Here is a 16,799-nt window from a genome sequence, read left to right as displayed (position 1 = left end):
TTCGATACCTAAGCTTGAAAACTCGTTTAGAAGCAGCGTGGAACTATCTCTCATTCTTCTAGGCTGTTAGAAGATGATAATTAATGATTTCTTCCCTTCTTTTAACAGGCTGCCGGTATCGAGCTGAAAGAGAACCTGGCTGCCAGCGCAGCGAGTTGGCCCTACCCCACAGTCTACCACCCCTACGATGCGGCCTTTGCCGGCTACCCCTTTAATGGGTAAGTTTGTAAACTAACTACGCTTTTAAAAAGTTTCTGAAAACATTGGGACTACCAAATTTGCGATTTGGCGCAAAGACCGTTGGTTATTTTAAATAACGGGGTAGAATTAGAGACGGCCAGGTGTTTTAGGTGAATTCGACATACGAGTATAACAATCGGGTTCTTCTCGTTCGAAGAGTTTTTTATAATCTTTAATGTTTATAATTTTCTTTCAATATATGTATTAGTACGATAAACATCTAAGTACACACTTATTGGTGTAGTATTACAATGTAAACCAAATAATTTTAAATGGTTTTTTATTTTTTATAAATTTTCAATTGTGTTGTTTTTATTAATATAATTTAGTATTGCTACGAGTTAAAAAATTAAATGATGAAAATGAAAATCAATAAGTGATCTTTAAAATATTTTTTATTACGTACACATAATAACAATTAAATTAACAAAGACAATTATTACTTAAAAATAGAATTTACTAAACAGAGCGATACAACAGCGAAGAGCAGGTGACTGTATCTTTCTCGCTCTAATACACTCGGTGATCCCGAGTTCACCCGATCGAGCCTTTCACCTCAGAGCGTGACGGTTCGGCCTAACTTATTACCTACGTAAAAAACCTGTGTGCGGTGCGCCAAAAGAAGTTTTCACTTAAAAAAAAACTAAACTTAAACATAAAAATTAATTTAATATTGTTTAATCTTATTCCTTTATGAACCTTAAAAACTTCTAAATGCAATTTGTGACTATAAAATTTCACAATGTTCAGTCTGAAACTTGTCAGTATTTATTTGCTAAATTTTGTAATTTATTTTCGTAGAATTTAGCGCTTTACGATATCAATGTCATAGATAATTAGAACTGATCTCAGTTTTTAAAAAACAATTTGTCTTCAGCCGTAATCGGCTGCCATCTCTGCGACTCTTTAATATTTATGACTTCGACTCTCACAATAATTTATAGATGGACAATTTTATTTATGTATTCAACTGAATGCTACTTATTACATATAGCTGACGGTAATTTTACAAAGTATTAAAACACTCCACAGGATGCCTTATTAACTCTTACACTATAATGTTGTTTGGCGTCCACTTATGCATGCAACGTTTGTCACTTAGGTACGTAAGGGCCTACCTTGGTAATAAAAATAATAATACTTATTATTTTTAATAAAAATAATAATAATTATTATTATTCATTTAAAAACAATTCAGAACCATAAACAAAGTTGTAATCGGTGTCAAAATTAAAAATTAAATTTTTTATTCATGTAGGCCTATCACAGGCACTTATGAAGCGTTCATACATATATGTTAACATAATAGTAAGGGGATGGTGATAACTTCGTTCGCCAACTTGAACCTAAAGCTACGAGGGTTCCAAACGCGCCCTCGTCTTTTTTTAGCACCATCTCACAGTGAACTAATATTAAGCTATGAAGTTAGAGGAATTCACATCTTACCTTTTTTATCGTTTAAGTAATACTTATAATAGGATTTTTCTGTAAACTTAGGTTTTATTATATAAACGGTGTGATATTAAAATCTTGCTAATTAAGTTTGTACATAAAACTCTAAACCCAAGACAGTGCATAGTTTATCTGAGGTTTCTATTTCTATTCATCTCACTAGGTTGAACTTAAGTGTATGGTTCTCGCTCCAGAGATGGGTGATAATAACTACGACTCAGTATTGCACTATAGCAGTATTATCGAATTTGGGTTTCATGATACACATTACGTTATCTTCGCCTTATTTTGTACTATTTTTAATTTACTGTGTATCTGTTAATTTAAATAAACTTATTATTATCTCATGATATAAGTAATTTCAAAGCGAGAGTGAACAGGCGTCTTCTAAATAACCACCTTTCTATCTTACAGGCATAGTTTATTTAATTGTTAATATTTTCCACAATATGTGTTTTAAAGGTTGATAATTTAGTTGTAAGTTTAAGATTTCTATTTGATGAAAATAGCAGCAGTATCATCAGTTTCAAAAATGTTTCATTAAATATCGTATAAATACTAATAGGTGCCCTTAAGCGAATTTGGCGTTACCGGAAAATCCCTAGTGCATTTCTGTGCAATAATGGACTCGCTTTGAGCGGAAATAAAACAAAAACCAAAATGGGGCCCGTTCCACTCGTCATTTCTTTTTTGGAGATTAGCACGTTTCAACGTGGATATTGCATCAGTTAAGCGCCTGAGGTCGCTTATAAATTATGCTGAGCCTTCAGTAGGGAACGTCGGGGATACACCTACCTACCTAAGTGTGTGACGGTGACAGCACCCTGTATATACCTATGTTAGAACCCCACCCTTATATGAAGCTCATAGTTTTCTTTTTATAAACACCCCCTATCCAATGAGTCGGGGACGTCACTCCACCTGTTCAAAGTTTCCAGCAAAGTAGTATGCAGAAGTTTTTGAATATCAGTTTAGTCTCCTCTTTCATAAGAATAGATAATCTTAATATATATAAATCTCCTGTCACGATGTTTGTCCGCGATGGACTCCTAAACTACTTAACCGATTTTAAATTAAATTGGCACACCGTGAGCAGTCTGCTCCAACTTAAGAGATAGGATAGATCTTTAATTATAGTCGCAATTTTATTTTATTGCAAATCATTTGTCTTTAATTAATTGACAGTCACATGATATACATATATATACTACTATACTCATTTAAGGCTTAACGATAATGAATACTTTAAAAACAAAATCAAACGCAGACGAAGTCGCGGGCAACAGCTAGTTATAAAATAAATTTTGAAAGTTATATAAATTTTAGTTTTTTTTTGTTTTAGTTAAAATATGACGATATGCTTTAATAAGTTTTTTTTTAAATGTAACTAACTATATGTAAACTCACTGCTTAAATTATAATGCAAGCCTGAAATGGCAAACTGTGAGCCCTTTTTAGCTCATAAAACCATTATACGAGTATGTACACAGTTTATGCAATAAATTATAAGACCCACCACGCTGCCTTAATGCGGGTTGGCGGAATAAATAGAGCTGGTATATGAAAGTAAATTCCGAAAACTCTATTTATTATGTGTGTATGTTTAGTGTAATAATATATATTAACTACCTCTTTGCTCTTTGATCTAGTAGTTATATTTTCGTTTAGGGCTAACTAGGCACAGGATTCAATTCTCAGGTCAATTGAAGGGTTATTCTGTCGAGAATTTATAAATCATAATTAATAACTAGCCGTATGTTTTTTTTATCTGGTACCACCGATTGGATTTGAAAACTTTTTTTTATATTCAATATATTTATAACATAAGCCTAATTTTTGAGCAGTCACATGCTATGCTACTCTAGAATCATTAGAGTTGAGCAAAGGGCGGGACAAGACGCGGTAGGTCGTAGAGTTGAAAATTTCTATAGGTCGAATGTACTAAGGCATCAGAAGTTGTTGGCGGGTAAAGCGCGGGGTATTCGATGCGATCTCACTCCAAGTGGCATTCGAACGCCGTTGAGTTTCGAAGCTCTTAGAGCCTCTTTCCAATAAGATAGGAGACCCATTGCCCAGCTGTGGGACACGAATATGCTATTATTATTATTCACTTTAGGCGGAGTGGTCCTTTATCTATTTTATAGATAAGTAGATCGCAAGAAACATCTAAGTGGATCTTACGTTCTATCTCCAGTTGCTTTAGTTAAAAGCATTGTGAAAACACTCAGTTATTGAGGAACCAGTCTCAGATTTAATCAAATCAGTGTATGATGTTGGGGGTTTCCTAGAAGTTTAGGCTTAAAATTAAATTTCTCATTAGCCAAATCACTGAGCAAGATTTTTATATTATTGAGAAGTAGTATTGTACCGTACTGAGTGCTAGGTAAAAAATGTATTGGGGTCTGACCACGTGGATGCGTGCCTTCAACTCGACCTTGAAGAACCATGACGGCCGATTGGCGCAGTTTGCAGCGACCCTGCTTTCTGAGTCCAAGGCCGTGGGTTCGATTCCCACAACTGGAATATGTTTGTGTGATGAGCATGAATGTTTTTCAGTGTCTGGGTGTTTATATGTGTATTCTAAGTATTTATGTATATTATTCATAAAAATATTCATCAGTCGTCTCAGTACCCATAACACAAGCTACGCTTACTTTGGGGCTAGATGGCGATGTGTGTATTGTCATAGTATATTTATTTATTTATTTATAAGTATATAAGCTACCTTTATTTACTAAAATAGTAGCCCTTGAGTGCAATTTCGAATAAGATGATAACTGTGTAACCTGAAAGGGGTATGGCAGTTATATTGAACCCATACCATTAATTAGTTTCCGACATCGTAACGGAAAGCTAAATCGCTTAGCGGTGCGTCTTTGTCGGCACGGTGGTAACTAGCCACAGCCGAAACCTCCTACCAGATCAGAGCAGAAGAAACTGAGAAATTATAAATTTCCAAACCGCCCACATCGCTCACCACTACGCATAAGGGGTCATCAATAATATATTTTTTAGGAACACATTTGGCGTATGGATTCATAATCGGCCATCATATTTTGTTAATGTAATATGAGTAGTTTTGAGTTAACAGTCCACTGTGAACCGTCGGTCGGTGTAACCACGATAGCGGCATAATGTAAAGGTATCAAAACACGCGTATATTAGATATGAACGTTGTATTAGATTATCAATACTGTATCGTTTGTCGGCGCTAGTGTACCCCATATAGCAGTATGTATGTTATCTAAGACATTATATTTGAATGAGTGTGCGTATAAACTTTATATATCCTTTTATTGAAAGGTTACTTTTTAACGGACTACGGAACGGATATCATTTTTTTTTCATTCACCTAGGATACATGTCTGCTATCAGTGGCGTGCATAGAGGGTATGCACAGGGTATGCAGATGATATAAAATTAATAAAATCTCCAGTGCGATTTATAAATACTTAATGGTACGCTTTTTATAACTCTTACAATACTTATTCTTAAGTTTTTTATAACTCGTACTGGAGATTTCCGTCATTTTATATCATCTGCATACCCTGTGCATACTCTCTATGCACGCCACTGTCTGCTATTGAGTATATATTATAGTCTAGTAGTATAGTAGTATAAAATAAAAATATAAATTGTAAAAAAATGTAAATAATGATATCGAAAGTCGGTATTTTTTCAATTTTAAATGCACATGTTACTAGCTGATAATCGCGACTTTTTTTTTATTCCCGCGCGTTAACATTACCACGGGCATTATTAGAGATCGGTATAAAATGTACATGCCCTTTTCCATAGGGGGCATGCATACCAAATTTCAAAGCTGTCTGCCCGCGGCTTGGCTCGTTTTCCCTCGGGAACTGCATAACAAATCGGGATAAAAGGTAGCCTATGTTAATTTCCATGTCAAAGGCTACATGCATGCCAAATTTCATCCAAATTCGTTCAGCCGTTTTTGTGTGATTGAGTAATAAATATCAACACTTTCACAATTAAAACATTAGTAGTAAGTAAGATAGTAGGATTAGTTCATGTTTCATTGATCCACTACAGTTACTACTAATTCTTACTCCTACCCTATCGACGCACAGTTGTAATAGCAGAGAAGCCTAGTAGTAAGAAATAATGCATTCTAAGATGACACCGGGCTAACGTGCTAGAAGTATGGCATATTCTCAATCATTTTCTACGCTGCATCATCGTAACTAAACGCTAAGTTAAGTTTAATTTAGTTTGTCGGTAGCGGAGCCACGGCCAAAGCCAAACAAACACTTGTTGTCTGTTCATTTATTTTAAGAGCAAAAAATAAACATAACAAAATACTAAATGTAAAATTGTTACCTTTACCACTTTTTCTCTCATTTATTCAACTACTTTTAAAGCATAAAACTACTTAATAAAATGTTTTTAAATTTCTGATTCCAACAAGTAGTTTTTGCTGACACTAATAAAGGTAAATGTCGGTGTTTAACCATTGATCGCAACGAAATTAAAGTATAATATTCCCATTATAAATTAATGTAAAAAGCTTTTATAGGTAACAGTTTTTGCTATACTAAAGTACCACTGTAGTTATATTTTTAATAAGCAGTTTCTTACTATTTCTCATCAAGTTAAATAAATAAATATACTACGACGATATACACATCGCCATCTACCCTACACATCGCTGTTTAGACGAAGTAAGCGTAGCTTGTGTTATGGGTACTAAGAAGGGTGATGATATTTTTATAAATAATATACTTAAATTCTAAATACAGATAAAAACCGAGTCACAGAAAAACATTCATGTTTATCGCACACACATTTTTCAATGGTGGGAATCGAGCCCAGAGCCTTGGACTCAGGAAGTAGGGTCGCTGCCCACTGGGCCTTTCGACCGTCAAGTATGTATAGAAGCGGTACAGCAAACAATAATTCAGGTTATAATTGGACAGTTATAGAGAATGAGTTTAAACGTCTCCGTTTTAATGAATAATCTAAATTATGAAAAAATGTTTTTTTAAAGCAAGCCAGAAGACAAAACGTATATTATCAATTATATTCGCGTGCTTTTACTAAATGACCCGTCATATAGTGATACTGTGTTCGGTACAAATACTGGTTTAAATAACTACAGTATACCTAAACTTATCATCATCATCATAATAATCGATTACAGGCACACTTCAGGGCCCGGGTCTCCTACCACAACGACGCGCGACGTAGGGATTATATATTTTTTAGAAACACATAGTCGGCCGTAGTTGTACCCACTGGGCTATCAAGGCTAACCATAAGCCTTAACTTATAGATAACCAAAAATAACGCATTTCAATACGCATATTTTAAACAAACAATATGTTAATTCCAATCCTTTTTAGCCATAAAATATTAATCCTCGCAAGAAAGAACGGGCAAAGTTTTGGGCAGAAAAATTTGTTCTTTTTTGTAATTTAGCTAACTCGGTTGGTTAATTAGTTGGATCTCTTTAGTCGGTCTGAGGATCGTGGTCACTGCTATGGCGAGTCATCTTGTATAATATAAGATGATAAAGAGGAAAGATTTGATTGTTTGTTTGTTTGCATCGAATAGGCTTCAAAACTACTGAACCGATTTGAAAAATTCTTTCACTGTTGGAAAGCTACACTATCCCCGGGTGACATAGGCATATTTTCAAAAAAAATTCGGGATCCTTAATAAAACTCCGATAATATAACCCAAAGTGTAAAAAAAATATCTAAAACTAGCAATAAATAATAAATAATAATATTAAATATATATTATATAATTTATTTTTTTATTTTAATATTAAAATTATAATGAGGAAAGATTTGATTGTTTGTTTGTTTGTTTGCATCGAATAGGCTCCGAAACTACTGAACCGATTTGAAAAATTCTTTCACTGTTGAGAAGTTACACTATCCCCGGGTGACATAGGCTATATAAAATCATAATTAATGTTGAAATTTTTGTTAAATAGCCGTGCGAAGCCGAGGTGGACTGCTAGTATAATATAAGATCTCTCTCCATCGGGTCCAGTCTTTGGCCATTTGTGTTGCCTTATAGAAGGTACGGGCACCAGTTTCTCAATGCTCTCGTTTCCGCGTCCAATACAACTAAGGATGCGCTGAAAGCAGTTAGTACCCAATATACAGCGCTGCATCTAGACGTACCACAGTAGTGATGTTTAATGTCGTCTCTATCGATATATCTCAATGATTTCAGTGGTTCATCATAATTCTATTACATTTGAACCTTCATACGTGACAGTTCAAGGGACAGGGTATTTTATCTCACTTAAAGTGGTTTTTCGCGACATAAATAATAACAGATAACAGTAATATAATTTGAGATGTTATTTTACACGTGTACGCTCGCTTGTACTCGTACAGCGGTAAGTGTGTAGGTGTGTAAAGTCAAAGTGAACATAAATGCGTATCTACAATTTTGTTCCAGGTTTAAATTATGGTTATAAGTACATTCGTAAGCTTAAAACTTAAGCTACAAGGGATCCGAACGCGCCCAGGCCTAAGACACAGAAACCAAAATACTTAACTTTTTTTTTGTCGCAACAATCACCTGTCGTTTAAAACTGTTTAAAGAGCAACCAAGTTAGCTATTATAAGTACAGTGGCGTGCATAAAGGGTATCACAGGCTATGCAGATGATATAAAATGAAGAAAATCTCCAGTAAGAGTTATAAAAAGCCCACCCATAAGTATTTATAACTCGTATTGGAGATTTCTTCATTTTATACTATCTGCATACCCTGTGCATATTCTCTAAGTAGCAATATATATAATAAATAATACCAAAGCTTTTTTATCGCTTACGTAATGCTTTACGAGACTTTTTTTTTGTTTATATTAATAGCGGGCAAACGAGCAAGTGGCCATAAATATCTGCAGCACCAGAGGAGCCACCGATGCGTTGCCGGCTTTCAAGGAATTTGTTTATCCGCCCCTTGAATAACCCTAGATTGTATTTTTGAGGAAATACATCAGATGGGAGATTGTTCCATAATTTGCAAGTGCGCGGACTTTCGAAAATTAAAGCTGAAGCCATGAAAGTTGAAGTTTGGAGCATCGGTGCAAGGTTGCCTGCCTTTCGAAATTCTATAGGATATATTTCGGAGAGTGTGCTCAAGAACTGTAGATCTAATTCTCCCCTCACCTTTTTACCATCCAGCCGCGATGCACCGGGAACCCCTACGTGGTTGATATACCGCGGACCCGTACGAAGCGCTTTGCATCTTCGTTTCTGATTCGCACCGCAAGGATCTGGAATGGCTTTCCAGCTTCCATTTTCTCCAGTAGCTAAATTGTGAGTACCTTCAAACCAAGAGTGAATAGGCATCTTCTAGGCAAGCGCGCTTCACCTTAGGCTGCATCGTTACTTACCATAAGGTGTGATTGCAGTCAAGCGCTCGTCTTTAAACATTAAAAAAAACCTCTTTAGGTCGTTATTAGGTTGAGAACTAAGAGATTAGATGCTAAGATATTATGAATAAATTCTGTGAACAGCCAAGCCGCACTGAAGAAGCTTGGGACTTACATCCCTAGGTCTTTGAACAGCAGTGGGACATTCATTATGCTAAGACAAAGATGATTTTACGCAAGTCCGAATATATTAAACTGTGTCGTAAAGTACGTTATCTCGACCCGCGTCGGTGGTCCGTCGAAGTTTAATCGAACCCGTTTCCATTATCACGACACGGAACCGACTTTCTTGACCGCTATCGCCAGAAAGCACCGATTTCGGAAATGTTATAACCAAATATATTATTTGGTTACAATCAGTAAAATTAGAATTAAATAATTTAATATTAATATTGCCAATGATTGAGAAACACTGAGTTTTTAATAAAAAATATATTTTTTATAGTGTCTCATACACTTTGAACGCATCCTCCTTGCAAGTGTAGGTCACGATTGAAACCCGGATATATTTGTAAAACCCGTGACTAAAATAAGAGAGTAGTTTAAACTAACTTAAACTATTGATAAAAAAACTAAGTTATATTAAATAGGCCTTTTTAAGACACACAAAAACGAGCATGCATTTTTAATTCAATGTAAGTAATTTTATATTATTTATCACTCCTGTCTTATTTTTAATTTACTAATGTTTTTGGTCTATAATGTGATAGGATTATTTCCGTAATCAATTTAAACAACAAATATATTTTTTGGTTAGGTATTACATTTCGACCAGGGATCACAATTCCTGATTTCGATCTCACCTGATGTGCAGTAACATGGAATCTTACTTTATAGGGTTAGTAGGAGCTAAAATGGGCGTGCTAGTTTACCGCTTCATCAGTTTTTTAGTGGTCTTTAAATTGACTTGGCGGCATGGCGAAAATAATCCATTCACAATACAGACTAATTATCATCATCGTCATCATCGTATAAACCCATTACTAGCCCAGAAGGGTATAAGACCGTAGGCCCAGAAGGGGATAAGACCGTAGTCCACCACGCTGGCCCAGTCCGGATTAATGGACACTTACCAATAGCATGAGTAAATTATAAATAATACAGGAGTGACAAATAATTTAAAATTACTTACATTGGATTAAACATTCATTTATCAATAATTTAAGTTAGTTTAAGGTTATTTGTGGACAGGCCGTTGTAGGGTATCGTATGCTTTTTAACTGCTGTCTCATTTTAGTCACGGTTTTAAAAATATATCCAGGTTACAATCGTGACGTACACTCGCAAGGAGAACGCGTCCAAAGTGTACGAGACAATATAAAAAATATTTTTATTAAAAACTCCGTGTTATCTCAATCATTGTCCGCACTGTTAATTAATATTAACTTATTTAATTCTAATTTTACTGATTGTGTAAACATGTTGTTTTGTATTCAATCAACACTTGTGTCTGCCGTTTTATCACTAGCTTGTAGTTCGAATTGGGACATCTTTTTTAACGTGACCGCACAGAATTAAGAACATTCAGAAACCTATTATACCATCAAAAACCACTCCACTTTAGAGTTGTTTCTCGAACAAACGATTAGTCATTTCATACCATTTAGCAGTTGAAAATAGTTATTTTACCTCTAATGTTCTAAAAGTTTACCATAAAATGGGAAAATTATAAAAAGTTCTTAAGCTAGCAGCATTCCGCGGGTGTAAAGTGAGGCGTGCGCGTCGCGTTTTCACTGTTTTTGGACACAACGCAAGCATACTATAAAATGATGTTGGAAAAGAGCAATCTGCTGAATTTCTTGCTCTTCTCAGTGGAATCTGACTGCCGAACCGGTGGTAGAGTCACTATAAACAGACTGACTTGACTTTTCAGTCTGTGCTTATAAATAAGGCCTACTTGAAATAAATGAATTTTGAATTTCGAACAATGGCTGAATGAGGGTTCTGTATGCTCTTAATTCTGTTCGTGACCATAATGAAAAGATGTAATATCAATATGACTGTCCACTGCTGGACTATAGGCCTCACCCAACGGGAGGGCATGCCCATAATCACCACACTGGGCAGACAAACCGCAGTAGACGGTAGAAGTAGCACATACGCTGCTGTCCTTTCTCCGTTATATCCCTTAGTCGACTCGTACGACACCCGCGAGAAAAGGCGGGGATGTGACAAATGTATTTTTATCTGCCGTCACCACACGACATTATGATGGAAACCGGAAAAGATTTGACATAACTGTAACTATTGCCAAGGGGTTAAGGCAGTGTAATATATTTATTTATCATAACACACTAAGCTTATACAAAAACGTTTCCACTTTAACACTTGAACCATAAAGAGTAAAGCAGCAAATAAAGAGTTTAAATATATCGAGTAATTCTTATTTGCAAATTTAGCAAATACAATATCTGGCTGCTAAATCTCATTTTTTTTGTAATATGAAATATTTAATTTTAAACGCTTTAAGTAATTTAACCTAAATGAACGTTTTATTCAAATAAATCAGCCTGTCAGACCAAACTGGCAGTGTGAAATAACAAAAATGATACGTTGTTAAACGTAGGGCGTTTTGAAACTAATAACGGTGTAATACGAGGCTTCAAAGGCAGGTGCGGACTGAGGAGATAGTTTACACAATGATAGTTCAGATGAGACAGTGCACTTGATCGAATACCCACTAAATGAATGCAAAAGCATTCGCCTCAGGTGATCGAGTGGACAAGACGTTCGAGTTATGACGCATGAGGTCTTATACCTTCTATCATAAATGCATATCACATCTCCAACATATCGCAACTGTAATTACTTCAATAACTTCCATTTAAACTGTGGACAGAAACTTAAAAGAAGTCATATACTTCAGTCAAAAAGCAGAAATGTAATATTTCCGATTATTTGAGAGATTTTATTTGAGATTTGAGATTTTATGGAATGTTGCCTGTGCCCATCTCCAGAAAGCAGGCTACCCCCTTTAAATCTTAATTGCCATTTAAAGCAATGTCCTTTATTTTGCTTTGCTTGGTCTCCGTATGGTAATTAATAAATCTGTTAGTCATGCTATCTCAATACCCATTTTGGCTAAGATAGAAAAATATGAATTATGTAACAATTTAATCACGCACGATTAACGTTAGCTTATATAAAAGTCCTATAGTATTTAGGACTACGTCAACGATAAAATGCTTGGGTGTAAATTATCGCTCTAAGAGGTTGCTTCTTTAATAGGCATTAAATGACAATATGACATGGTGGTAACAGAAAAAAAACCACCGGCTAAGTTTGTCGTGGGCTTCTTCTTAGACCAGGGCGCATTTGGAACCCTCGTATTTTGAAATTGACGTTTTAAATTGACGAATTCAGTTATCGCCATCAACTCACTTCTATGGCATGTTTTACATGTAATGTACGCATCAAAAGTGCCATCTATGTATTTGAATAAAGAAATATTTGACTTTGACTTTGACACCCTTCAGACAACACAGCATTGCAACAATGCTGCTTAAGCATAAACTCCGCCATAAAAAGATCTACGTTAGTTGGCTTGGTAAAATCTACTAAACCCTGCGCCGCGCCGCGCCACTCGGTCGAGTGACTCGCGCGGTGTAGCGTAGGCCTTAAACAGAGTGTTATCTGACACATTATCTCACACCTTAATCACCCGCCGACAATCCCTATATTATTGAATAAACACCACGGTGATGTCCGACGGTAATTATAATTTAATGGCGGCGTAGTCGGGGTTACGGAGGTTTCTGTTTTATGAGGAATCTTAGTAAAAGCACACAAAGTAGATTTGATCACTCATTATTATATAATAACGATATATATATATATATATATACTTAGATTTCACTTTCGAAGGATCGAGTTCGAATCGCAGCACGCACTAACTTTGTAAGTTTTGTGTGTCTTAAGCAGTTAAAATATCACTTGCTTAAACGGTGAAGAAAAACATCGTGAGGAAACCTGTATACCTGAGAGTTCTACATAATGTTGTCGAAGGTGTTTGTAGTCCACCAACCCGCACTCGGCCAGCGTGGTGGACTAGGGCCTTAACCCCTTCACATTGTGGGAGGAGAGTGGAGACCCATGCTATGTATTGAGCCGGTACCAGGTTTACATGTTGATGATGATTGCCCGCAAAAGGTCGGATGAAAACTATGCTGGTTTCTAGCAACTCTAATAAATAATAATAAATAAATATACTACGACAATACACACATCGCCATCCAGTCCCAAATTAAGCGTAGCTTGTGCTATGGGTACTAAGATAGCTGATGAATATTTTTATGAATATAATACAAATAAATACTTATAATATACAGATAAACACCCAGACGGACATTTTTTTAGTTGTGGGAATCGAACCCACGGCCTTGGACGCAGAAAGCGAGTCGCCGCCCACTGCGCCAACCGGCTGTCGTATACTACTATAATTTTGAATTTTGCCTATGTTAATTACTCCATTTCATTGCATATCTCAATAACCTATAACAGTCCCCTGCTGGACTAAACTAAAGGCTACTCAAAATTAAATGTAGTGCAGATGTAATAGTAGCTCAGTAGTAGTAGTAGTAGCAGTAGTAGTAGTATATGTGATAATATTTGTCTATGACTTAAAGGATTTGTATATAATACTTTGAATAGCGTGGATGTGAAAAAAAAACAACATTTAGAACACGTATAATAACATACGACTCGCGCTTCACCGTCTTTAATAACTCCAACAAATTCGTTGAAGTGAAAAATGAAGTGCGAACTGAAACACGAAGAGCAAAGTTAATTAACTAGTATCGGTGCTTGTCATAATTACTTATCTATGATCAGTTTGGTTTGAAGAAAAAAAGGCGAAAAGGTTTTTAATCCCTGGTCAGGGGCAGTCAGTACATTATAATTAGTGTTGTTTCTGTATTTATAATAGGTTTCAAGTTGATGGATGTATTAAAACTTTTGAGCACTTACCAAAAATCTGAGGTTATGTATTGTCTATGTTATAAGTGTGTTTACAACTTCTTTTTTACTGCAATAAAATACAATTTACAAAAGGTTGAAAAACTTAATACTTTCTATGACAGTCAACCTAAGTTAGTTAAAAAAAAATTGTGATAGGCACAAAAAAATGCATGTGTTTTTTTTAACTGATTTACCTTTTAATTAAGTTAATTTCAAAAATAATAAAAATTGGAAAGTTGCTTTAGTCACCACAGCTTTCGGCCGTGAAATCATAAATTAGTCAAATTCTATAATACGAAAATAAGTAGGTACCTAAATATATAAAATAAAATATTTCCAAATTATTTCAAGGTTTTTAAGAAGTTAAGAAACATTTAGCTAATAAAATCTCGTGTGGCGGCCTAATCGACTAAATAAATCAGTTCTTACTAATTAATCTCTTGATTCGGGTAAACAGAGGCTAGGCTTTGGGAATCCCCTGACTGAATGATTGACCAGCAAGAGCGGGAGTGAGTGGAGTGAATTATTCTGTAGGTCGGTCTGTCACTCATCATTACACACGTCCTCCTGCTAATAGAGTGAAGAGAGCAGTGACTAGTGAGTATCGTCTCGGGATTTAGTCCACTCGGTTGGAGACTCATATAGGTTTACTCAGTAAGTTATTTTATATGTAATACTTTGTGTAGAATATATTTATAATGAAGAAAGATCCTACATTTTATTAATTGATTATATATATACTATATACTGAGACAATATACAGATAGCCATCTAGTCCCAAAGTAAGCGTAGCTTGTGTTATGGGTACTGAGATTACTGATAAATATATTTTGGTTTAATAATATACATAAATGCTTTTAATATATAAATATAAACACTCAGACACCGAAAAACATTCATGTTCATCACACAAATATTTTCCATTTGTGGGAATCGGCCCCCAGACTTGGAGGGTCGCTGCACACTGCGCCAGTCGGCCATCAAATCATCAGTCGACCGTTTTAGAGCACATATTCAATCAAAGGTGTTAAATTTATAGAATTGCTAAGTAACAATTTAATATATGTGATTGTTTCCAAAAATAGTTTTGAAGGATAAAATACTTTTTTCAGAGTCGTTAATTAAATAACTATACTAATAATAAAATATGAGTTACAGGGTGGGCACTAGCCATTTTACAACTCCGAGCTGTTAATGAGAATTTTCACCAAAAACCGCAATACCTAATCTTTATTTGCCCAAATTGGGAATTCAACCCCGGGCCCCGTACCGGTTGGTACCACAATAGGCAGATAAATCAAACGAATCACTAAACTCATCTAAACTCTTTTCCAGCTGTAACCAAAATCTTCAAAAATCTTTAAAAAAGATTAGGTAGCCGACTTATAGGTGAAGTTTATACCTAGCTATATAAACATAGGTATAAACTCGAAAAATGACACTTCTGGCTGGTATCATTATTAACCCATTAGTGGCCCACTGCGGAGCACGTGTGCCTTTTAGAATGAAAAGGGTAAAGGCTGTAGTCCATCACACTGGCCAAGTGGAGAAAGGTAGACTTCGCACACCTTGGAGAACTCTCAGGCGTGCAGGTCGACTCGCAATGGCTTTTTTCACTGGCAGCTGGTATAATCTAAAAATAATAAAGTAACACAGTCTGACCCCGGATTGCTATGGTTCTAATCAACATGTGCAAAGTCACTTATTACAATGGGCATGGTAGTTTCTAAACCAACTTTTGTGTGACAAAGGTCAAACGACGCCGGTTCGATGAGTAATTACATTCTATATTTCCAATTAACATTTCGGTTTAACATATTAACAGTTGCAAATCATGTAGCTCGAGAGCTGGTGAACGGTTTGATTAAGCTAGTAAATTCAAAAAATTACAAAATTCAAAAATGTTCTATTCATGTAGACCTTATTGCAGGCACTTCTTAAGCGTTCATACATTTAACATGTTACACTAATGTTAGTGATGGTTATAACGGCATTTGGTAACTTAAAACTAAAGCTAGGTGGGTTTCAAACGCGCCCTGGTCTAAAAAGAGCCCAAAACAAAGTTAGCCAGGTTTTTATTTTGTTATCACCATCTCACAGTCTAGTTAATGTTGAGCTATGAAGTAAGAGCAATTCATAGCCAAAATTTTGAGTAGTTTGTCTAAATATTCAACGATCCTCCTAAAAGTAAAATTAGATATAGCAGTATAATTAATTAATTATTGGCTAATGCCCGCGTTCTTCGCTCGCATTTATTACGGTTTTTTATAAATCCCGTGGGAACCGTTTGTTTACCTGGGATAAAAAGTATGCAAGTGCTACTCTCCGTCATTTAAACTTACTCTGCCAAAAAACAAAGTTTATTAGTTGCTAAGTTGGGGTATGAAGGAAGGGCAAACAGAAAAACAAACACACTCTCGCATTCATAATGTTAGAAAGCAATTTTAAAACTGTGGTTTAATTTAACTTCTTACCCAATTGGAATAAAGGGGAAGTTCCCTAATATAGGTATTTCCATGCGCGTCTCTTTACTCGTTCGATAGATATATTTCTGAAATAGATCAATTTAGCTTTGACAAATTTGCTTGAAACCCGTGCCCTGTAATGGGCCGCTAAAGAGTTGTTAAAATCAGTTAATCAATTGTTAGCTCTTCACCTATAGTCAAATTAAATTATTCAAATACGAACTTATTGCTCTATTTGACACGAAATGTCAATGTCGCGGTAGTA

At 35.5% G+C, this 16,799-nt stretch overlaps 1 protein-coding gene across 1 annotated transcript in view; it reads left to right on the top strand.

Annotated features, from left to right (window-relative positions):
- LOC120636198 (homeobox protein caupolican) overlaps positions 1 to 16,799 on the top strand; it is a 140,196-nt gene that overhangs the window by 76,099 nt on the left and 47,298 nt on the right. Inside the window, exon 3 of the mRNA XM_039907554.1 lies at positions 109 to 218. Within this exon, the coding sequence (XP_039763488.1) occupies positions 109 to 218 (110 nt within the window). The remainder of the gene's footprint in view (positions 1 to 108; positions 219 to 16,799) is intronic.

Source organism: Pararge aegeria, chromosome Z, assembly GCF_905163445.1.
Source record: "Pararge aegeria chromosome Z, ilParAegt1.1, whole genome shotgun sequence".
Taxonomy (NCBI): domain Eukaryota; kingdom Metazoa; phylum Arthropoda; class Insecta; order Lepidoptera; family Nymphalidae; genus Pararge; species Pararge aegeria.
Note: the sequence above shows the minus strand (reverse complement) of the source record. Positions and strands in the feature narration are given on the sequence as shown.